Here is a 24,398-nt window from a genome sequence, read left to right on the forward strand (position 1 = left end):
CTTCAGGCAGGAGCGCCACCAGGCCATTCTTACCTCAGCATTTGCATCTCTGCCTGTGCCTCTTTGTCAGGCTGAGTCCTGTGTATCCTTCAGGCCTGAGCTTCAGTGACACCTCCTCACAAGGCCTTCCCTGACCACCCCTCCATTATGCTCTCCTGTGGTGCCCAGTGTTCCTGTGAGGCACTTCTCCCATTTTTAAATTGCACTTGGTATCCATTTAATATCTAAAGCTGAAAGCTCCTCAGGGTCAGGGTCTGATCACACTGTCAGCCCACATAGTCAGCCTACAAAGAATGCTGACAGAAATGCAAATAGGGGAAGGACAGTGTCAGTGTAGACTGCATGGGGAGAGAGAGGAGGGGCCTCTCACCCAGTTTGGGGAGGGTTTGGTGAGTCCGGAGCAGTTTCTCAAATAAAACTTAACTAGGACTTTTCGCCAAAACCGGTTTGGCTCAGTGGATGGAGTGTTGGCCTGCGGACTGAAAGGTCCCAGGTTCGATTCCGGTCAAGGGCATGTACCTGGGTTGCGGGCACATCCCCAGTGGGAGATGTGCAGGAGGCAGCTGTTGGATGTTTCTCTCTCATCAATGTTTCTAACTCTATCTCTCTCCCCTTCTCTCTGTAAAAAATCAATAAAATATATTTAAATAAATAAAAATAAATTTAAAAAAAAAAACTAGGACTTTTAAAAGATGAATAGGAATCAGCAACATGAAGGTAAAGTTGTAAAAAGGCATTTCCTACAGAGATGAGAAGTGGAAGAGAGGGAAGGGGAAAGTGTGGGACAGTGTCTGGGGGCCTGTGGGTAGTATGAGGGATCAGGTGGGGCCTGATTGTGGATGACCTGGGCTACCTTGAAATGTATCCCCCTTACCCCCATAAAAGTATCCCATAGGGCAGGAGTTGGCAGATTTTTTTTTAAGGGCCAAAAATAAATAGTTCAGGCTTTGTAGCCATGTGGTCTCCGTCAAAACTTCTGACTACCACCATTGCAATGCAAAAACAGGCTTAGGCAGTGTGTAAATAACTAGGTGTGCGTGTGTTTCAATAAAACTTTATTTATAGACACTAAAATTTGAATTCCAGATAATTCTCATGAACTATTATTCTTTTGCTTTTTAAAAAAGTTATCTACGCCCTGGCCGGCTTGGCTCAGTGGATAGAGTGTCAGCCTGAGGATTGAAGGGTCCAAGGTTCGATTCTGGCCAAGGGCACATGCCTGGGTTTCAGGCTTGATCCCCAGTGGGGGCATGCAGGAGGCATTATCTCTCATCATTGATGTTTCTCTCTCTCTCTCCTTCTCCCTTCCTCTCTGAAATCAATAAAAAAAAAAAATAGATTTTTTTTAAAAAGTACATAAAAGGCTAATATGCAAATTGTCCCCTCGGGAGTTCGACTGGGAAACCAGGAGTTCAGTCGCTCGCTATGACGTGTGCTGACCACGAGGGGGTGGTTCGGAACATGGCTGGCGACCAGCAGCGGCAGCAGGGCACTGAGGGAGCAAGGGGAAGGAGGATGCAGGGAGGCCAAGAGGCAGGGAACCTGATCAGCCCTGATTGCTGCCCAGGCTTAGCGACCCTACCTGTGCACAAATTTCATGCACCAGGCCTCTAGTTTAAATATAAAAACCATTTTTACCTCACGGACCTTACAAAAATAGGCAGCTAGCCACATCTGGCCCTCAGTCACATCTTGTTGGGCACCAGTGATTTGAAGCAGGACAGGAAGTGGTCACATCTGTATTTCCTATAGCTCCCTCTGGCTTCAGTGGGATTTTAAGGGTCAAGTCTAAGGACAGTGGCAGTTTTTGTAAAGAGGCTGAGTGGCAGTCTGGATGACTGATGGCAAGGGCCTGAAATAAGGCATTGTTAACATGGACGGGAAAGAGAGGCCTGCTCTGAGACATATATTTTGGAATTAAAATCAGCAGACCTTGGTGATAGATGTGCAGTATAAAGAGTAAAAGAATGATGTTCCAGCTTCAATTTAGTAATCAGGTGCCCCAGCCCACTCACCAGCAGAGGAACATAGGACATCTTAATGCATATTTAGGCCTGGGGCCTTTTATAGGCTTTCCCTTTTATTTGCAAAATGAGAGTAATGTTAATAAATAGTGACTCACCCACCTAGCCATAAGGTTACTCCCGTGGTATGAGTGATTTTATTTGTTGTTAAACAGATAATCTAATTCTAAGTGCTACTCTAGAAAAAATGATATGCCAATGGGAAATTTCTAAAACTTCTGCTCACTATTGCTGTGAACCTAAAAGTCTGAAAAATAAAATCTATTTTTGAAAAATAAACTAGATCTAGCACAGTTGATCTGGAGGACTGTTCATGATATACTACCATATGAATAAAGCAAATGGCAAAACAACAAAAAGATATCTCAGTGTCTGTAATAATTCCTAGTTATATTGACATTTTTTTCCAAGTCATGTCACAACAAAAGAAGTAGCTAAATAATCTCTTTCTGTTGGTGGCAGTGAAAACAACCCTAGGTGTTAGACCAATGGGATCAGTCTAGATCTTGGTTCAGCAACCTCAGTTCTTGAGTTCTGACCAGGAAAGAATTCAGAGCCAAGCCCAAACTATAAGCAAAAGTTTATTTTAAAAGTCACAGAGGTAGAAGTGAGCTGTAGAAGAATTGGGTTCAGGAAACAAGTTACAGAGGCAAAAGAAGGGCTCTTGGAGCTTAGGAGAAAGAGAGGAAGGTAAAGGTAGCCCCCTGGGGGTGGGGTGGGGCAGAGAAAGGGAAAAGGCAGGAGTGTGCTGGGAGGGAGAGAGCATGATGGATCTTCCATCCTAAGGGTTTTTAGGGGTAGAGATTTTAGGGGGGGTCCCAGGGGAGGATCTCAATAGAATATTAATTAGCTTTCCAGGTGTGTCCTTTCATGGTCATAGTTTCCACTGATTGGTCGATGCCAGTGTGTGTGTGTTTGGGGGGGGGGGGGTCATTAATCAATGCAGCTAGTCCTGCTGTCAGCCATGGTGTCACTTGACTGGTTTTGTTGTTTTCCTGGGCTTGGAGCTGAAACACAACTGAAGCCAAATGTTATCTAAGGGTTAATGCTTAAGGGAGTAGTCGTGCATGGGCATCACATCAGGCCACTCTTCAACCCCTTGTTCCTCCTCTAAGGGGGTCTACCACATGACTAGCGACATGCCAGGGAAGGAAAGGTCAGGGAGGGTCCGAACCGCATGACTACCAATATGAAAGGTCAGGGGGGTCTTAGCCACATGCCCAGCAATATTCTAGGGAAGGAAAGGTTACCCTGGGGGAGAGGTCCTTGTTTTCCCAGTTTTGTCTGTTTCTAGGCCCCTGGGGCTTTCCGCCCTGGTGGCCTTCTGTACCTAGCCTATCGTCCTTGCTTTGCTCATGTTTGTCTGCCTACCACATTTCAAAGTATACAGTTGCAGAACATAAACTAGGCTTCCTGTATTAGAAAAAATTCAAGTGGTAGACTAGAGGACATTTATTTCAGTAAAACTTTTCTTTCTGTGTTTATTCAGAGTCCTTTAGCTTTTTCCACATCTCAGCTGCTTTTGCCATCCCAGCAAACAGTGAAGAGAGGGCAGAAATCTTGTAACCCCAATTGTTAGCAAATGTTGCATTACCATAAAATACATAAATCATCAGTGCAGCCCTACAATAAGCCACCCTCCCACCCGCCCTGTTGTAGAGGACTTTGGCTATGTGAATATTAATGAAAGCTGAGTTAATATATGTTATATCTTGACATGCCACCCGGGGACAAGGAAGACTGAATTAAAGAAGAAATCATGTGTAGGATACATCTTGAAAATCTACATTAAGGTGACAGCGATAAGATTGGAGGGAATTAACTAAATGGGTTTTGTAATGTCATATCCTTGATTGTCATGATGTTGGTTTGATCACTCTCTTAGCATTAGTTTTCTCCTTCTATAGTATGAAGTAGCCGAGTTCAGTTTCTGGTAGCACTTAATATTTTTTCCTATACAAAGGTTTTGAGATATTTATTTGGTACAGACCTATAGTCCCTAGGTCTAGAATTCTTTGACTGTTTTTATGGTCATCTAGTCCAGAAATGTATTAAGTCGGTATGTGAAAAAAATGGGTGAGAAAATGATTGACTACCTGAAATTTGCAGTATGAAAAGGTTGCTTCAGTATCATAAGATAGTTGACAAGTTACCAAGGTAGAGGTCCTCAAAGCAAAATAAAGTCCTCTCGATGTGGTTGCCCCGGTTGTGGAAGAGCTCTGGATACAAGCACCTAAGAAAAAGAAGTTGACTGGAGCAGGATCACTTCCGGTTGTTCCAGAATGTAGTCCTTTAATTGAAGGACATTGTGATGCTGGGGTCTGGTCCACCGTCATCTCTTCCTGGGTTATTACAGAGGCCTGTTAACTGAAGCTCAGTCCTCAGTCTTGTCTCTTCCCTAGTCTGTCCTTCACCCAGAGCCAGATGTTTCTGTAACGTAAGTTTAATTTCCACTTCCGTGTTTAAAACCTTTCTGACTTCCCATTGCCCTTGAGATAAAGAGTGATCTTTTTAAATCACTTCTAAAGTCTTGAGTGATCTGGCCCCTCTCTAATCTTATCTTTCATTGGATCATGGACCCCTCGAACTCTTCATCCAGCTTTCAGACCCTCTTTTTGTTTCTCAGGAAGCAATGCTTTTTCTTGCCTCTGAGCCTTTGCATATGCTGTTCCATCAGTGGCCCCTTCATGCCTGCACCAAATGTCCCCCAAGCATAGCGCTTGCCTATATACTCACTTTTCTTCACCACTGTAGTTTGCACAATTACTCACAATTCTAGGCATAGAGTAGCAGCTCAGTAAACATCTTTTGCAATGAAAATAATCCATTCTGTTTTAATATGTTAACATTAATTTGGAATTGTCCATTTCCCACATTTATTTTTTTTCTTGTATTATTGATTTAACTTCATTTATCTTTTCAAACATGTCCTTCTTTTTTTTTTTCTTCTAACCTTCTCTCCTCCCATTCGTGGATCTCCCTTTTAATGATATTTTAGACTATGTTTGGGTCTAGTCTTCATGATTACCAGCACAGTGATCCTGGGTTGCTCATATCCTTCAGTAGCAGCTTGAGCCTGTTCAGGCTGTGTTTGCAGGCAATGCTGGGAGGATAAAAGAGTAATGTGTTTGCTGCACAATGTCTATAAGGAATCGAATTTTTATCTCAATTATTTGTTGGCGTGAGTAGGAAGGAGCGAAGAGAAAGCAGTTGGTGAGGGTCATTGGTCTTGAACAAAATAGGAAATCATGTAAAATAAAAAGGGATCTCTAAGAAGGAAATTTTCCTTGGTTAAAATTATTTGTATTTTGGAGGAAGATGTTGATTTTCTTATCATAGCTCTTTCCACCTCCCATCACACTGACAGCAGAATCGCTGTGGAAGTGGCCTCATAAACAGCTCTTGTTCTGCGTTCCTTTTTCTCTTCCAGAGGTCACACTGAAGGTCCACATCAGTGACGCCAGCACCCACCAGCCTGTCCCGGAGGCGCTCATCGAGATTTTCACCAACCAGGTCTCCATCGCCTCTGGTACCTCGGGGCCAGATGGCGTGGCCTTCATCAAGTTCCAGTATAAGCTGGGCAGTCAGTTGATCGTCACCGCCACGAAGCACGCCTATGTGCCGAACTCTGCCCCATGGAAGCCAATCCGATTACCCGGTAAGGTGCTCTCAACCTGTCTCTGAAACAGAGTTTGCAGTCAGGCCAGTGATAGAGTCACACACAGAAACAATTTCGAAAGTGGAGGTCAGACAAAAGGGAAAATATTGGCTTAGTCTCTGCTTTACCTTGTGGCCCCCTTATGTGAAGAAAGGGGGGATCTGGTATCAAGGCGGTTGAAGCCCCATCTTTTTATACTCACCACGGAGTCAGAGCTTTAGAGTGTCTGCTCACTTCTGCAGGTCCCCATTCTGAGCCTCATTGAGTGTCACCAGCCGGATGCGTGGGGCAGTGCTTTCATGGAGCGTCATTGCTCTGCTTCCTGGGCCTCAGAGCAAAGCTGGCCAACGATGAGGGGAGTCCTGGCGAGACGTCCTTCTCTTCCCCTTCCTACCTGCTAAGGCTGTGTGTTTCCTCTCCTCAGTACTCTACTTCACCTCGGGCACATCTGATCCCCAAACATGTGGATTTCTTCCACACATCGAGCAATTCTCAGATTCTCAGAGACCAGCTGGGTGTCCTACAATTGAACTCAATTCTGACACTACCTACCCACAGGTTAAGGCTTTCGTCCCATGAGACTGCCCCCGCCAGTTCAGATGCCAGTTGAAAGTCCAGGTCATCACCTGTGCTTCTGCAGCTGTATCTGACCTGACTGGCTGTAGGTCAGAGGTTCCCATAACCTCTGGTTTACTAGAGTAGCTCACAAAACTCAGAGAAACAGTCCACTTACTCGATTTCTGGTTTATTATAAAGGCTATCAAAGAAACAGTGAGCTGGAAGAGATGTGGAAGGAGCACAGAACTTTCATGCTCTCCAGGTGCAACCCTCCCAACACCTCCATGTGTTCACCAACTTGGAGACCCCCCAACCCTCTCCTTTTGGGTTCTTATGGAGGCTTCAGCACATAGACATGATGGATTAAATCTTTGGCAATGAATGACTCAACCTCCAGCCCCCTCCCTTCCCTGGAGGTCAGGGGGTAGGGCTGAAAGTTCCAACCTTCTCATATGTGTTTTGATTCCCCTGCCAACCAGCTTCCATCCTTAGGTTATCTAAGGGGCTTTCCAAAAATCAGTATATTAACATAAACTTCAGCATGGTTGAAAGGGACTTATTATGAATAACAAAAGACATCTTTATAGCTCTCATCACTTAGGAAATCCCAAGGTTTTTAAAAGCTCTGACCAAATACATATTTCTTACTTTAAAGCACAATATCACTTTACCATTCGCCACCTCAAAGTAGTCAGTCCACCACAAGGGGCAAGAATGGTACCTGACACAGGTTCAGCTTGGGATGGGGTAGGTGGGGAGCAGCAGTTAGGCCTCTTCTGTCCCTTCCCCTAAGGCTCCATCTAGTGCGTGGATCACATCATACGTTCACACCATCAGGTCAGCGACAGGGATGGGCTGAGGGCTGGCAGAGATACTGCCAGGGTAGTGGGGGAGCGTGGGTTTTGGACAACAACTGACCTGGGTTCTTGATCCCAGTCTGTGCTTGAGCCCCTCTAGCTTTGATGTCAATCTCTATAAAAACGGAGCTAATACCACCTCATAGAGTTATTCTGATTAAAAAGTAGTGAAGATATGTAAACTAGATTGCAATGCCTAAAACACCATAAGTGCTCCATGAATATGTAGCACCCAACACAGTGCCAGGCAAAACACCTGTGTTAGAGCTCATCTCTGTGCCACAGAACCCTGGGCACACTCCATGAAGGCCCCTGCTGCCTCTGGGGACAGGCTACAGCTAAGTGTGGCTGTTCTGGTCTTTAAAATTCTGGTGTCTGCCCTTACTCACAAAGTTCTCTGTAGTTCATTTTACATTTATTAAGTATCTGCTATGGGCCAGGCACTGCCCTGGGTACTGAGAAGACAGACAGAGACACAGAACCTGCTCCTACGAAGTTTATAATTTAGTTGTGAAGTCAGCCACAGGTGGCATTTCCACCTAAGGAGATACATGTGGATAGATTTGTGTGTGTGCCAGGTATGTATGTAGGGGTGCTGGGGAGGACTGATAACCAGTGTAGGTGAGCTAATCAAACCTCCCGGTGTGATCAAGAGGGGAGCTGAGTCTTAAAGACGAGTAGATAATTAGCATCAGGAGATGCTTGTAAAAACACAGATGCCAGGATTCAGCCATTCAATTGGGGAGGTTATTCAGGAATTTACATTTTAACAAACAACCTCTCCTCTATTTATGGATAAAAGTTTTCACTAAAGTTTGAGACCACTGTTTTGTGAGCTATAGAAAGTGAGATAGATATAGCTGAGGATATCATTTAGGGAAATTTTAGAAAAAAGGGGGGAAAATCTGAGAAACATTTAGCAGTCAAAATCCAGAAAGCCTTGAGGAATGGATGGGAGAGAGGTAAGCAGAAGGACGAATTAGAATAAGTGTAAGTTGTATCTCGGGTTTCTGGCCAGGGAGAGAGCAGATAGATGGGTAATGGGGTTGGGAGACTTGCCACACTGTGGTTCCCCAAAGTTAAGTGAATTGATGGAGTAGGTGAAAAGAAGCCCTCCTCCTCCTTTCTGTGTGCATCCCTCTCCCCAAGCTTGGGACTCGGGCAAGACAGATGGAGGTGGGTAGGGAGGGGAGAAGGGAGGAAAGGATGAGTGTTGGGGTCATAGTTGATGTTGAACTTAGGGCAGGTTGGATTTTAGCTGCCTCTGGAATGCTAAATGTGTTCGGCCTATAGTTTAAAATGAGTTTGGAGCTCAAGGGATTTGGAGAAAGAGGTATAGTTTGGGGTCATTATCAGTCTTGTGGTAAGAATCAACAGCAGGAGCTCACCTGAAGAGTGGAGAGGAATGGGCCTGGACAAAACCCTGAAAAGGCCAACCAAGTAGGAAGCGTGAGCTTTGTTAGTTTATATCTAAAGACATGTTTGACCGCCCCCACTCTTCACAGTAGAAACTGCTCAGAGAAGTTTAAAGTGTCCAGACACCACACTTCACCTTCGCTGGAAGAGCAGCAGCACAAAGCACAGTGAATTCTCGTTACTCACATTGGTCAAGTCTGCCAGGTCACTGAGAGCACTGTTCCTAGGGGAAATGCAGGATTAGGCTCCTGCAGGCCTCTGATCTCAGCATTTTCATCAACTGATTGCTCTGTCACCTTGTTTTATGTATGTTTCTGTTTAAAGACACTGCATTTAACATATATTATCAGTTCTCTAACAGTGAATTCACAGCCAACAGCACTGAAACTCATACCTGAACAAAGCTTGTCTAGCGTGTATTTTCTTCATAAGGCTCATCACAGTCTTCCTGCCCTTAGGGACCCTAGATAGCACTTCAACACTACACCGGGGGGCTATTTTAAACAGTGAAATCGCCAAAAAAAAGCACAAGATTGCAAAAAAATTGGCCCTGAATAGATCACAAGAAAGGACACTTTCAGCATGAGAGCTAAAGCAATAAGGCATTGTTGCCGTGTTTGACCTGGGCTGGGAACATGCACATCAGGAGACCCAAATCTTTCACCGGTCTGTACATGCACATGTATTGACTTGGGAATTGCAAATTTAAGTGCCTTAGCACATTCACAAATATGGGATACACAAATAATGAGAATCAATTGTAATTACATATATTCATTTTGACTTTATTAGCATGATCATTTGAGAAAAAGCAGCCATTCCTCTAATGTCCATTGTTTTAAGTGAGTCAAATAAGGCGAACACTGTAATATAATTGTAAGAATTTTGGACTAGGCATGAAGATACCCAGGTTCTCACTTGCTCCCCTCCCCATCTGGCCCCCACACATGTGAGCCCGTCATGGCTTTCTGAGCCCATGTTTCTCATTTCTAACCTAAATTAGTAAGACTAAATAATTTTCACCAAGTCTTTGGTTATTTTTCTCTGGTTGCCTTGTCAACATAGGAGAGATTCTCTAAACTAGACTCTAACAGAGAACATGGATAAAATTTAGACTGGTCTATTGTGAGAAGCAGAGCAAACTGTTATTGTCATGCATAATTTTGAAGGCCAACACTAACACTTTTGGTATTCCAGATAATTGGGCAAGGAACAGAGAAAAGTTGGGAGCCTCTTCTAAAATACAAGGGTGGGCAAAAATTGGTTAAATTACCAGCTATCATTTAAAAGATAAATCATAAGTAAGGATACTAAGTACTAACAATAATAATAAGAAAAATATACAAATAAATAGTGCAATAATTAATGAATAAATAATAATACAAGAATAAATTCTATTCTGTATACTTACAACTGTAAACCTACTTGTGCCCTCCTCGTATGTTGAAAATTTGAAACAAACAAAAAAATGCTTTCTTTACTACATGTGCACACGTGGTTTAGTTTGAATACACATACTTACAAGAGTTTGGAATGGATTTCTTTCTTCATCCTTGACTAGTTCCTGGGAGATGTTTTTCTTTCTTCTCTTTCAAGGAAGTGGGTATAGACTGGGGAGGGGGAATCCAGTTGGCAAACAAATGTAGCCGTAAAAAATGTAAGTCATCAACTAAGGACTATCATTCCACATCTTAACTGTTTTCATCTCCGTAGTGATTGCCCAGTGGACCTTTTGCAGTGGTCCAGGGTTATTACTGCGGCCTCTGACTAGTTCAGTCTGCCTTTTCACACCACCCTCTGTTTTACTGAGCATTATGTGTGGGTGTGTGTGTGTGTGTGTGTGTGTGTGTGTGTGTGTGTGTGTGTGTAGTGTTATACATCTACCTAAAGTCCTTTGGTGTCTTCTAGATACGTTCAAACCAAACACAACACAGACCCTCCTCCCATAACCACTTCTCCCGTGCATATGTCATGGTCTAGTCACCTTGAGCAATTTGTTATTCTCTGCAGGAATCTGACATTTTTACCCTCTCTGTGTTTGTCTAACATTGTTCTCTGGGCAAGCTTGTCTCTGTCCTTTAATGCCCAGTGTGGCTATTTGCTGCTGCAGGAAGTCCTCCTGCCTTTCCCAGGTACAGGTAGATGTTCCTTTCTCTCTGCTTATCAAAAAACACACATCTACTTAGTGTGACAAGAACCGCCAGACATGAGTCAGCATCTCTTCTGTGGTGGGTAAAATGCTGTCTACCAGCAGATCTGAGTGCCTCCCTGCCACCTCCCTCCCACTGGGGCACTCCATCCTTCCAGGTGCCTTGTCCCTTCCCTCCTGCTCCAGGAAGCCCCTGCTGGTGCCTCTGCCACCACACAGCAAACTTGGGACAAGAACTCATTTTTTTCTCCCATGTAAAATAAGGTTTGAGAAACAGTTTGCTAGAGCAGATGCCTCTTGTAGGAAGTACCACATATTTAGGTTGGAAGCATTTTTAAAACATGCTGTGCTGGTCACACACATCGGAGAGACTGATTACAGGTGGTTTCAGAGCTCAGCGTCCCCCTCAGGTTGGCACAGAGCTCTCAGGCTCTCTGATGGAGCAGACAGTGTCCAGGCAGCTGCACTTAGAGAGGCAGGGGTGCAACCCCTGCTCCTGCTGTGAGCTGAGTGGTGTCTTACAGGCAAAACAGTCTGGCCCTTAGGTACCCTGTCCCACCAGGCGAAGGGTCATAGTTAAAGAAGGTGAAGTTTATCTTTGAAGTGATGTGAGATTTAACCGTTAGGGTTCCTCCCATTAGCCCTGGCTCACAGGCGTCACCTGATCCACCCTCCCCAAACCTGGTGTGGAGTTTTCTCCCAATTTTGAACCCCAGAGATGGTTTCTTTTTTTCCTTTACTTCTTTTTTTATTGCTGACACTATTGCAGATATACCCATTCCCCCCTTTGCCCACCCCCACCCGGCCTCCACCCCCCTGCCTCCACCACACTGTTGTCTGTGTCTGTGAGCTATGCATACTAGTATATGTTCTTTGGCTAATCTCTTCGCCTTCTTTTAGCCAGGATTCTTTTATTTATTTATTTATTTTGTATTTGGAATATCATTAATAGAACATAAAACTCACCATTTTGAAGTGTGCAATTCACAAGATGATATAACCATCACCACTATCTAATCCCAGAATATTTTCTTCATCCTCAAAAACACCCATCCCTATTAGCATCGGCTTGCTACTTCTTACTTCCTCCAGCCCCTGGCAACCACTAATCTCTCTGTCACTATGGACATTGCAGATAACTGGAATCCTATAATACATTGCCTTTTGTGTCTGGCTTCATTCACTTAGCATGTTTTCAAGGTCCATTCATGCTATATCCTGAATCAGTACTTGCTTTATTTCTTTTTATGGGTGAATAATATTCTATTGTGTATATAGAACACATTTTGTTTTTCTTTTCATTGGTTGATGGATATTGGGTTGTTTCTACTTTTCTGGCTATTATGACTAATGCTGCTATGGGCATTTACATACAGGCTTTTGTGGGAACATATATTCTCCATTCTCTTGAGTGTGTGTGTGTGTGTGTGTGTGTGTGTGTGTACACACACTCTAGAGGCCCAGTGCACAAAATTCATGCACAGGTAGGGTCTCTAGGCCTGGCTAGCAATCAGGGCCGATCAGGGCCTTCTGGCTGCCGGCCGGGCCCTTCCTTCTGGCTGCTGGGCTGGGGCCTCCCTTCCCCTGCTGCCAGCTGCCAGCTGAGGCCTTCCTTTGTTCCATGCCACCCCCTGTTGGTCAGCACACATCATAGCAAGTGATAGAACTCCCGATCTCCCAGTCAAACTCCCGAGGGGACATTTTGCATATTAGCCTTTTATATATATAGATAAGGTATATACCTACAAATGGAATTGCTGGTAACTCTGTATTTAATATTTTAAGGAACAGGTAGGCGGTTCTTCATTGCACCTTAGCTTCCTCATGGCACTGGCCACATTCTGCATGTCATGCAGCTATTTTATGTGTCCTGGCTCCCTTCTCTTGTGGAGCCCTTCAAGGCACACACTGCCTCCAGCATTGACCTGCTCCACACAGATAGCATTAGGCCTGGTACACAGTGGCAGCTAAATAAATGGACTCTGTATGGGATCACATCCAAGCCAGCTGGTTCCCTCTGGCCCTACTAAGAGCCAGTTATGCTAAGTAGTCAATATTCTCAGCACATAATATTTCTGGTTCCTAATGTCTGATGTGTTAGGAAGGGTTTAGTAATGTTAGTGATGATAATTATTATACTAGAGGCCCGGTGCACGAAATTTGTGCACGGGTAGGGTCCCTAGGCCTGGCTGGAGATTAGGGCCAATCGGGGCCTTCCTTCCCGCAGCTGCTGGCTCCTGGCTGGGGCCTTCCTTCATTCTGCACCACCCGCTGGTGGTCAGCACACGTCATAGCAAGCTGTCAAACTCCTGGTAGGTCGAACTCCCGAGGGGACAATTTGCATATTAGCTTTTTATTATATAGGATAACAGAGGCCTGGTGCACGAATTTGTGCATGGGGGGCAGGAGTGGGAAGGGACCACGAGAGGTTGTCTACCGGCTCCAAGGAGGGAGCCAGCCCTCAGCCCCTCTGGGAAGGGGGCTGAGTCTGCCACCACACACCCCTGGTTCCCCATCCCAGCCCAAGGCCCGAAGATCCCAGCAGGGTTGGGAGAGGAGGCAACGGTTGCCGAGTTGGGCACAGAAAGAACAGATGCTGATGCCGCCCCACCATCATGTGGTTCCCTGCCTCCCATCCTCCTCCTTCCCTCACTGTGCTGCCATCGCAGCAGGCGGGTACCCCCCAGGGAAGGGAGAGGACAGGAGCGAGACAAACCCTTGTGTCAAAGGCTGACTTTCAGTAGGTCGCAGCGCGGGAGCTTCTCTGCTACATACGAAACCCTGTCCCAGAAGCAGGTCGTCTATGAATGGTTTAGCACCAGGAGCCAATGGGGGCCAGTCGGCTGGGAGGAGGGGCCATGGGTGGTTGGTCAGCCACGGGAGGTTGGCTGTGGGAGTGCACTGACCACCAGGGAGCAGCTCTTGCGTTGAGTGTCTGCCCTCTGGTGGTCAGTGTGTGTCATAGCAACTGGTGACCAGTCATTCCAGTCGTTCTGGTTGTTCAGTCATAACAGTCGCTTAGACTTTTATATATATAGATAGATAGATTTATTTGTATTCTCTTAAATTCATGTTTTACTCAAAAACTTGTAGGCTTTGTGAATCTTTTATTGGAAGTGCCAGTAGGTACTTAATTTTAAACTAACATAAGTTCTGTCGTCTTATTAGTTCCCAGAATAGGGTGAAATACCCTTTTACCATCAGGCACACATTAACCTTAGCATATATTTTTGAGGGCTTTCCTAATGTTAATATCTGGTGTTATATATTTTATGTTTGTATAGTGTGTACATTATAACTTTTTATATATTTCTATATGAAGTTCAGATGTTTTACTAAAACATTTTAATGAACAAGAAGTAGTTGACTATTGTAGGGTAAACTGTTGTTGTACAAGTGATGGTAGTACTCCTGTGACATGGCGGAAGTCTTGCTAATCATACTTAAAGGGAAAAGTGTTTCCTTTCTCTCACACTTCTGACACCAAATGAATGGTGTTTTTTCTCAAACCAATCAATTCTTCAACTCTCTGGACACTGATGGGATGTCCTGCAGTTCCATTCAGTCTGACATTAACTACCTGGAGGTAGCACTCACCTCACAGGTTAAGGGCTCGGTCCCATGAGACCATCCCCACTTCAGACCGAAGTCCTAGGTTGTCTCCTGCACTTCTGACTGACTGGCTAAAACCAGGGGTTTCAGTTACCACCCCCTCGGGTCCAGTAATTTGCTATAATGGCTCACAGAACTCAGTGAAACGTTTAATTTACCTTTTCCAGTTTATCATAAAGGATATTGTAAAGAAAGGGGCTGAAAATTCTAAGTTTCTAACCATGGCTTGATCTATCTGGCAACCAATCCAGGAGCTCGCCTCAAGTCACCTCATTAGAACAAAAGGTGCTCCCACTGGCCCCAGCATTCAGGGGATTTAGGAGCTCTATGTCAGGAACCAGGGGCAGAAACAAAATAAATCTTTATGTCATAGTGCGAAAAATCAATATTGTTGATTGATTTGAAATCAGAATACAAAAATTAGAGTGGGCATTTTGATGTAAATGAATTCCCTTACATCCATTTTTGTTTCTGCAGTGTTTTCTTCGCTGAGCCTCGGCCTGCTTCCAGAACGATCCGCTACTCTAATGGTTTATGAAGATGTTGTCCAAATAGTCTCAGGATTCCAAGGTATGTTGAATATTTAAAAAGAGAACTGACAGTAACTTTGGGGCTGACTTCTCAAAATCTTATGAGGGACGGCTTATTGTCAGGTGGTAATGGCAGTGAATTTATCCAAAGCTGAGACACACCATCCACTGTCCCTGTCAGTGCACAACACATTTGAATTTTGGTTAAACTATCCATTGGCTGTGATCTTGTTTCCTGTAGGTCAGCTGCTAGATGTTGAGAGATAAGAAGGGGCTCCACCACTCTGTCCAGACCACACCCCTCTCATCCCCACGGGACAGAGTATTCACCTCGTGAGGTCAGAGCCAGGACCCTGCCTGGGCCATGGTGGGGAGAGGGCGCCCCCAGCCGACCACATGGTCCACCTCAAGCTGGGATAGGATATATGATGACCAGAATGTCAGGACAGAATATTGTCTTGAAGGAAGACACTTTATTTTAATTAGGAGAAATGAGAAATGTGTGCTTTCATTGGTAAATGCTACAACTCCCAATTCTTTTACTTTTGTCTTGAAGTTTTTGCTGGGTTTGTACAAAATGACTTAATACCTTTACGTCTTGCGACTACCGCCTCAGCATTAGGTAAAAACAGGTTCAGGTTTACAGTCAAAACATCTGGAGCAAAGTCAAACAGCGGGTGATGTCACAAGGTAACTGTCTGAAGGACCTGTCACCTCTACCCTCCTTCTGCACAGAAGAGTTGGCTTTGGTAAGGGGAGCATCGAATTATTCCAAGAGCCTCATCATAAAATCTGCAACATAATCAGTCACAAATAGGATGCACCCCAACAGCTAGTCTGGGTGCCAGGTGGCAGCTTCCCAGGAGGAAACGGGCTCCTTACTCTTGGGCTCTTGTTTGCAGTCTTGTCCAAGCAGGCTTCACATTCAATCCCTGCCTCTGCTTTGGTTGGGTCTGTGGCATGCAACCAGATTTTACCAGACAGAGAAGGATGTGTTTGACGCCAAATCAAAGGGTATCGCTTGCCTTGTTTGTGTAAAGAGATTGTCATCTACTTGTTTCACTTACACGGACTTTGTTTCCCAAGATGTTACCCTGATCCATAGACAAATGCTGCGCAGTGAAAAGACCGCTCACAGATAGCACTTGGAAAGCTTGTTGTTGAAAAACCTAAATAACATCCTGTGTCAAAACAAATGCGACAATGGGCTATTATTTCTCTCCCCATAATAGCGTGTTGTCACATCTCAGTGTCCTGCGTGAAGTGAATGGGCTGGAGGAGCTGTGGGGAGAGCTAAGGGCAGGGGAAGCCTGCTGGAACCTTACAGAAGCTCTTCCTCGTTTTGCATGGTCTAAAAGCAGAAATTGCTCCCTCGGGATGTAACTCAGAGGTGAATTCCTGCAGGTGCCCGGCCGCAGCCTCGCGTTCATTTCCAGAGGAGAGCCCTGCGGCTGCCCGAGAACACCAGCTACAGTGACCTGACCGCTTTCCTGACGGCCGCCGGCTCCCCCTCCGAGGCCGACAGTTTTCCATACTTGCGAGGATTAGATGGAAACAGAACAGGTAATTTGAGTCTCTTCTTTGTGCATCCTGGCTTCCGTGTTTGAATCTGTGTGTGTGGGTTGAAGTGTTGGTACTGAGTGGGAGAACGGAAGTGGCAGAGGGAGGGCGCTTTCTCCAAGCCCAAGTGTGTTCAAGATGTTCCCTGAGGAATTTTGTCTGCACCACTGCACAGCATTTCAGGGACTGTCTACTTGAGCCTTTCTCCTGGTCCCAGCTGCCTTCAGCACCTTCTCTGAGCTCTCCTTTGGTGGAATGAATATATTTAATTCAGAGGAGTTTTTTAAACTGAAAAATTGTTTTTAAGTATAAAATCAGAGCTAGAGGTTTTCTGCCCCTCTGTCCTCGGCCTTGCCCCACTTGCCCTCAGACCGTGTGTTTGGTGGGGCATCCTGTCTGCCTCACTGGCCTTGCAGAGATGCACAGCCCCATCTGCCCAACCCCGTGTCACAGCTCGGGGGGAAGGTGGTACCGGGGCTGATCCAAGATGAGCAAACCAGTGCCCTCCACGCCCAATAGATGAGACAAAGTAAAAGCCATTAGCCAGAAAATTTGTAATAAATCCTTATCAGTAAGGACTGGAGACGTGTACCTTCCACCCCTGCTCACGGCCAGCAGCATAATTCATCAGGTGCTTGGTGCTGCCGTGGTCCCTCCTCCTTCTGGTGACTGGGGTCGGGGTGGGGGTTCTGAAGTCCTGAATCGTTTTCTTGTCTCCCGTCTTCTTTTCCTGGACACTTTAGTCACAACATAAACTAAAAAAATGGAGGCTGTTCTGGGTTAAATCCTGCTTGGTTAGTAAGTTACTGCATTTCCCAGGGACACTTTCATTGAGTATCACCTCAGAATGATTTCATAACTGATTGTTCTGAAAGAGCTTCTAAACCTGCAACGTCTAATCTATTTTGTAGAATATTAGTAAATTACTGGTTACAGATCAAGGTGACCTGGTGATTGGTCATTTGCTTTTCTTCCCTCTGTAGCACTTGTTTTCGGGAATCTTTCTTCTTCTTTTAATTTTTATGTGATGATAATGCAATTAATAGTCAGTAACCAGAAAGGCATGGTAGCCCTCTAACGTAAACATTATTGGGATAAGCGTTAACTTTCTCTTTAAATGCACAGCCCTAGGAGAAAACTCGTGTTTCGTGGAAAACATGATAAAGTGCAATCTGAGACCACCGTGAAATCTCCACCCAGTCTCCCTGACAAAATGGTGTGCAATCATAAACCACAACTTGGAGAAATGACCTCTCTTGAATAAATTATGAAATCCGAGATGAAGGGGGAAGAACACAAAGACAGGCTATTTCAGTAGTTTGTTTTCTTTAAAGATCACTGTTGTTTTAGAGGAAAGAGAGGTCTTTGAAAGGTTGCATTCAGCTTCTTTTCCACTGAAATAACTAAGTTGACTCAGGGAAAATTCTTTGAGTGTGTTCACTGGCACCTGTGAGGGTGTGGGAGCCTGGACTCCATGAGGCGCCCCAACAGCTCATCAGCTGGGCACCCATCTCCAGGGGGTGCGCACAGTGTCTCCTCTGCCCCAGCGTTGTTTGCCTCCTGTTTCATAAACCACGTCTAAGACAGTGGTTGGCAAACTGCAGCTCGCGAGCCACATGTGGCTCTTTGGCCCCTTGAGTGTGGCTCTTCCACAAAATACTACGTGCGGGCGCACACGTACAGTGCGATTAAAACTTCGTGGCCCATGCGCAGAAGTTGGTATTTTGTGGAAGAGCCACACTCAAGGCGCCCAAGAGCCGCATGTGGCTCGTGAGCCGCAGTTTGCCGACCACTGGTCTAAGAGATTCAGCTTAGCGTGAGAGGCTGGACCACGTGTACTGGTGTGAGGTGACAGGTCCTAACTAGAGTTCAGTGAAGGTGAACGGACGCCACAGATGTGATGAGAAAGTGCTCTGAAGGCTGGTTTCCTTGGAGCACCCCCAGGGGAGTTGTGTCCAGTTTAGAAGAAGCTTCTGGAATTGTAAATAGAGAAACGCAGCCACGTGGAGACTTCGGCCATGTCCTCGATTGCTCATCCCCTCCCATCTGCTCCCTTAGTGTCCTGACATCACATAGAACCACAGACCATGCCGTCACATCCCCAAGGGGTTTTCTAGAAATTGCTTGTGCTAGTAACTCCCAGAAGACAGAGGGGAGTCAGTAAAACGACTAATGGGTGAAATTGTTCTGCAGTCAGAAAAGCTGGTAATGGATGCAAAGCCAGACAGTAGCTTAGGTGCTATCTGAGCAAAGCCCCTCCTGTTCCAAGGGACGAATCAGGCTCTGAGAGTGGGCACTGCTGCGGCCCCTGGCCCTGCTGCTCAGCCTGACACCTCTCTATTGGGACATGACAGGAGCCAGGTAACATCAAAACAGAACAGAAAGGAAAGAACCTCTCATACACAGAACTCAGCATTTCATATAGAGTTACAGTCTCATAGCAAGGACTGGAGGAGGAACAATTTAGCCTTTCAAAGTATGAATCTTTCCAGAATAAAGAAAGTGGGAGGGCAGAGGGAGGACCGAGGGAGGACCCTTTGAAAGGCATTCTGTGGGGCCCTGAGAAAGGAGGCCTCAGCAAGCAGATGGAATTGCCTGCAGTGTCTTCAGAGGACTTGTTGTTGTTAATCCTCACCTGAGGATATTTTCCCCCATTGATTTTTTTGTTTTGTTTTAGGGAGAATGGAAGAGAGGGGGAGGAGAGAGAGAGAAAGAAAGATGTGAGAGAGAGAGAAAAACATCAATGTGAGAGAGACACACCAATTGGTTGCTTCCCAACACATCCCAACCAAGTGCTGGGGATTGAACCAGCAACCCGAATATGTACCCTTGTCTAGGAATTGAACACTCTAACCATTGAGCAATACTGCAAGGGCAAGCAGGACTTTTAAAAGAACATCAAATCAAATGAACTTTATGTGTATTGCATTAAATTAATGTGCCCTTTTCTGTAGTGCTGTACTTACTTCTGAATGTTTATAGCTGAACCCATTTCTTTCCATAGACTCACAGGAAATCATCTAGCCCAGTGGTCGGCAAACTGCGGCTTGCGAGCCACATGTGGCTCTTTGGCCCCTTGAGTGTGGCTCTTCCACAAAATACCAACTTCTGCACATGGGCCATGAAGTTTCAATCGCGCTGTATGTGCGCGCCCGCACGTGGTATTTTGTGGAAGAGCCACACTCAAGGGGCCAAAGAGCCGCATGTAACTCGCAAGCCGCAGTTTGCTGACCACTGATCTAGCCCAACCTTCTAGTTGTTTTTTCTTTTTCAGATGTTTTTATTGATTTCTTAGAGGGAGAGGAAGGGAAAGGGATAGAGAGATAGAAACATCAGTGAGAGAGGAACATCATTGATCACCTGCCTCCTGCACACCTCCACGGGGGATCAAACCCACAACCCGGGCATGTGTCCTGACCTGGAATTGAATCAGTGACCTCTTAGCCCACAACCCAGGGATGTGCCCTGACCAGAATCAGACTGGTGACCTCTTGGTTCATGGGTCGATGCTCAGTGAGCCACACCAGCTGGGCCCAATCTCCTTAGTTTTGCAGATAAGTAAAACAAACCCGAGGAGTGAAGTCACTTGCCTGAGGCCATATAAGCAGTTGCTACCTGAACCCTGCTTCCTGTGCCTGGAATGTGCAAGAGAGTGGGAAGGGAAAATCCAAAGGGCATGGTTGCCATGTCTGGGAACCAAGGCTGAGTGGAGTGGGAGGAAAGGAAGGATGATGCTGTCTGGAGTGCTGTCTGACTCTACCTACCGCTTCCCTCTTCAGACTTCCTGCCCCAGGTTTAGTGAAGGAGGCAGCACTACTTAACTGAAAACATTATCTCTGAGTTGTTTAATACAGTGGATAGTAAGTTACTTAATTTCTCTTTAAGTTTTATCTCATCAGAGAATCTAACAGAACCTAGTGGAGAGGTGCACATTGTAGACCTGGCTTTGCTTCTGTGTTCCCTTTGGGCATTGCTCATATTTAGGCCGCTGTCCACAAGCTATTTTGATGAAATCTGGAAAATTCTGGGTTTTGGTTTTCTTATCCTAAAATGAAATGGCCAGACTAAAAGATTTCAGAACCTGAATCTATGACTCCAACATGGACCTTCGATCAAGTTCCCATTTCCATACTTTTCCTACATTTAAAAACAGATACAATTATCCTATATGATAAAGAGGTGATATGCAAATTAATCCTCACGCCCTCACAAGATGGCTGCCTACGACCAGGTCAGCAGGGGGGTTAGTGAGGGACATCCAAATGACTGAACAAGCAGGCTGCATGGGGCAACTAAGCGGGGGCGGGGGGTGGTTGTGAGGGGCAACCATGCCGGGGGGGGGGTAGTTGGGGGTGATTAGGCTGGCAGGGGGGCAGTTGGGGGTGATTAGGCTGGCAGGGGGGGCAGTTGGGGTGACTAGGCCGGCAGGAGGGGGGCAGTTAGGTGCTACCAGGCCAGCAGATGGGAGGTGTTGGGGGCGACCAAGCTGGCAGGGGCGACAGAAAGGGGTGACCAGCCCAGCAGTGGGGGGGCAGTGAGGGGTGATCAGGCCAGCGGGGCGGGGATGCAGTTAGGGGCGACCAGGCGGGTGAGTCATTAGGACCCAGCGGTCCAGGATTGTGAGAGGGATGTCCAACTGCCGGTTTAGGCCCGATCCCCAGGATCAGATTGGAGACAGTGTAGGCTGGGCTGAGCCTCCCAACCCCTGTGCACGAATTTTGTGCACTGGGCCTCTAGTACATTATAAAGGGTACCGCTGTCAGTAGCTGTATAGAAATTGCTCCATAAAGGGTTTAGCTGTGGTTTGTTGAAACTCTAAAATTCACTAAGAAACATCCAAATTTTTATGAGTTTACTTGAGCCAAACAGATGACATTTGCCAGGAAACAAAATCTCAACAGATTGAGAAAATGCTCCAGAGGATGGCAGCTTTGTCTTTTTATACATTACAATCAAAGGAGGAGGCATAGGGGAGGTTACATAAAATTCATTGGTGGCAGATAAGGGAGGTGAGAGAATGCAAAGCGGGGAAGTCTCTGAGATAGGATAAAGAGTAAAATGAAGAGACAAATACTTTTATATTGGTATAAATCCGTATTTTATATTTTATTTTATATTTTATATGCGTATACAATAGTTAACAGTTTACATTAATAGTACATAGAGATCGTGTGCAGGGGAACAAGATAACCATGAGGAGTTTCATTGCCCTCTGGTGGGAGATTTTGCCCTGAGGGGTCTGGAAAAAGGAAGATTACTCAGACATTCCAAAGGTATGTTATCTTAAATGCAAAAAAAAAAAAAAACCACAATGGACAGGCTCAGTTACGGTAAAGATAGACTTTTGTCTAGGAATGACTACCTACCATGACTCACTTTTAGTTAAGTCAAGCATGTCAAACTCAAAGGCTAACACGGGCCAAATAAACAAGGTTTCAGTTTATGTGGGCTGAAAAAAAACAAAAGCTGGGTCTCTGAGTTTCTAAAGCCTGCCATGCAGGCCTCCCCTGAGCTTGTCAAGTTTAGTAAGCTTTAAATATTTAAATTTAGTCCTAATTGGAAGTTTGAATTCGCTCAGATAATTGATGGGTATGTAAATATATAAATAGCTTAATAAGAAATCCTATAGTTTGTGTTCCGATGTAGCTTAAAATTGTCTTACCATTGTGTTTTTGTCATTGTGTTTAATGAAAGGATTTAAAGTTACGACAGAATACATTTTGTGTGATATCATATTTCACTTGAGAAAAGGTTTTCTAAAATGGATTGCTTAAGTGTATAAATATAATGCCACTCTACAAGCATTGCCTAATTTATCTGTAAAGTAGATAGTCATTAAAGCATTGGCTTGGATAAAAGGCCTCTAATGCAGAATAATTGGCATTTTAAATTCCTTTTAAACAGATCAAAATAACAATGGCAACTAAAATAACTCATAAATATTTCAAGCCCAAGTTTTCAGTAGTGTACTTTTAGTGGAAGTAAATTAATATTTTGAAGAACTCCTTGAAGAAATTTACCTTTTTTTTTTTAAAGTAGTCTCTAATTGAAAATACTGGTTTCCTTTTGGTGATCTGCCAAGTAATTAACGTGTACACAGGGCTCCCTTTGTGACTGAGTCGGTTTCGGGGATTTCCACAAGCACCTCCCTGTCCCATTACCGACAAAAAGTCCTTCCCTTTGGAGGTTGTTTTTAAAAGTAAAGTGCAGTAATTAGATTGGGCAACCCGAGCTTCGGATTCCAGCCTACCACCCACTGTTCTGTGCCCTTAGGCCAGCTCCCAGTAGGGCCCTCGCTGAGTCTCAGTTTCTCTCTGTGTAAAATGGGGATTTTTCCTACCTTCGAAAGTCGAGGTGAGGATTATGTGTGCAAAGTGCTTAGTGCAGTCCCTGGCAGATAGGAGGCATGGTACTTGGCAATTGGTAGCGATTACTATTTTTTTTGGAAACGGTTTCCACAGCCCCACGAATCTTTGTGTGCATGTGATGGAGAATGCCTCTTGCTTCCAGGAAACGGCACCAGGTACGACCTGAGCCCAGTCACAGCTGTCAGCGTGCACTTGCTCAGCAGTGATGGAACGCCGGTGCTGGTGGATGGTCCCATTTATGTCACCGTGCCCCTGGCCACACAGAGCAGTCTGAGGCACAATGCCTATGTCGCAGCATGGCGGTTTGACCAGAAGCTGGGTAAGCAAGACACCTGTGCTGATGATCTGCTAACAGATGACTTCATCATTGCTGTTTGGTTTTCCTTTTAGGAGGCTTGTGCACGTCTCCTTGCCGTGCAGTGTTGCGTGGTTTCTGGTGGGTAGCACCTACTCCACCAAGATGTTCAGGTGTGTTCTTTGGAGTATTTTTTTTTCTTTTTCTTTCCTTTTTTGCACCTTTAAGCTAATCTACGTGAAAAGAATCTTTAAGAATCTTTAAAAGTTCTTAGAGCTAAAATTGTCTCTCTTAATCTTTATACTTTGATTCTTTAGAAGGTCATATGATCTTTCTTGGTCATATGTGGTTTTCTTTTCCTGTTTTCTGAAAAAGGAAAAACATTGCCAACATTGTACAAAAAGAGAAAATAAAAATTATTATTCCACCACCTAGAGAGAACCACTACTAGTATTTTGGATTCTAGTCTTTCGGTCATTTCACTATGCACATAGGTATTAGTTAACTATTGCCATGTAACAAATTGCCCCCAAACCAGCAGCTGTAGACTACAGTAAACAGCTGTCACCTCACTGTTTTGGAGGTTCAGGAACACAGGTACAACCTACCTGGTGGTTCTGGCTCAGGGTCCAGCAAGGTTGCAAACAGGCTGTCAGCTGGGCTCTGCTCATCGCAAGGCTCAGTGGGGCCAGCCAGCCAGCACCTTCCAATCTCACTCACAGGCTACTGGGCAGGGGCTTCCGTTCTTTCCCAGAGGCGACTCCTTAGGGCTTCTCACAGCACAGCATCTTGCTTCTACCAGACCAAGTGATCCAAGAGAAAAAAACAATAAACAAAAATAAAAAAAAGCACATGTGGGCAAAATGGAAGTCACAGTCTTTTATAATCAAATGTCAAAGTGGCATGCCATCACTTCTTTCTCTATGCTTTTGGTCACAGAGCCCAACACTGGTGCAGTGCGGGGTGGACTGCACAGGCATGTGAATACTGAGTGGTAGGCATTATTGGGGACCTCTTAAGAGGCTGCCTTCCATGCAATATATATTTAACAGAAATGAGGTTTTGTGTCATGTGCTTTTATCTCAGAAACATCTTTCCATAGCATTAGTTATTATGCTTCAGGGTTAATATTAGTGAATGCATAGTTTTCCATCACATGGAAATGTCATAATTTGATTGCTCAATCCCATATAATCAAGAAATACATTACTATTCTCACCAATGCTATGATATATGTGTCTTTATAGCGAAATCTTTATGCATGGTCATGATTATTTCCTTAAGATAAAGTTTTAGAAGAAGCAGAACTGCTGGGTTAAAATGTACAAATTCTAAAGCTTTAATACATATTTTCAAATTTTTCTTCAGGAA

The 24,398-nt window shown here is 44.9% G+C and overlaps 2 protein-coding genes across 6 annotated transcripts in view; one reads left to right on the top strand and one right to left on the bottom strand.

Moving 5' to 3' along the window:
* Positions 1–24,398, top strand: part of FAM171A1 (family with sequence similarity 171 member A1) — a 128,853-nt gene that overhangs the window by 72,517 nt on the left and 31,938 nt on the right. Inside the window, exons 2-5 of one of the 2 annotated variants that reach the window (XM_059659808.1) lie at positions 5,455–5,682; positions 14,752–14,844; positions 16,209–16,367; positions 22,875–23,051. In XM_059659808.1, coding sequence (XP_059515791.1) covers positions 5,455–5,682; positions 14,752–14,844; positions 16,209–16,367; positions 22,875–23,051 — 657 coding nt within the window. The remainder of the gene's footprint in view (positions 1–5,454; positions 5,683–14,751; positions 14,845–16,208; positions 16,368–22,874; positions 23,052–24,398) is intronic. The other variant, XM_059659817.1, reaches the window with a different exon arrangement.
* The window catches only part of MSANTD7 (Myb/SANT DNA binding domain containing 7), a 501,345-nt gene that overhangs the window by 49,318 nt on the left and 427,629 nt on the right, over positions 1–24,398 (bottom strand). The window lies entirely within an intron of this gene.

This window comes from Myotis daubentonii, chromosome 1 (genome assembly GCF_963259705.1).
Source record: "Myotis daubentonii chromosome 1, mMyoDau2.1, whole genome shotgun sequence".
Classification (NCBI taxonomy): domain Eukaryota; kingdom Metazoa; phylum Chordata; class Mammalia; order Chiroptera; family Vespertilionidae; genus Myotis; species Myotis daubentonii.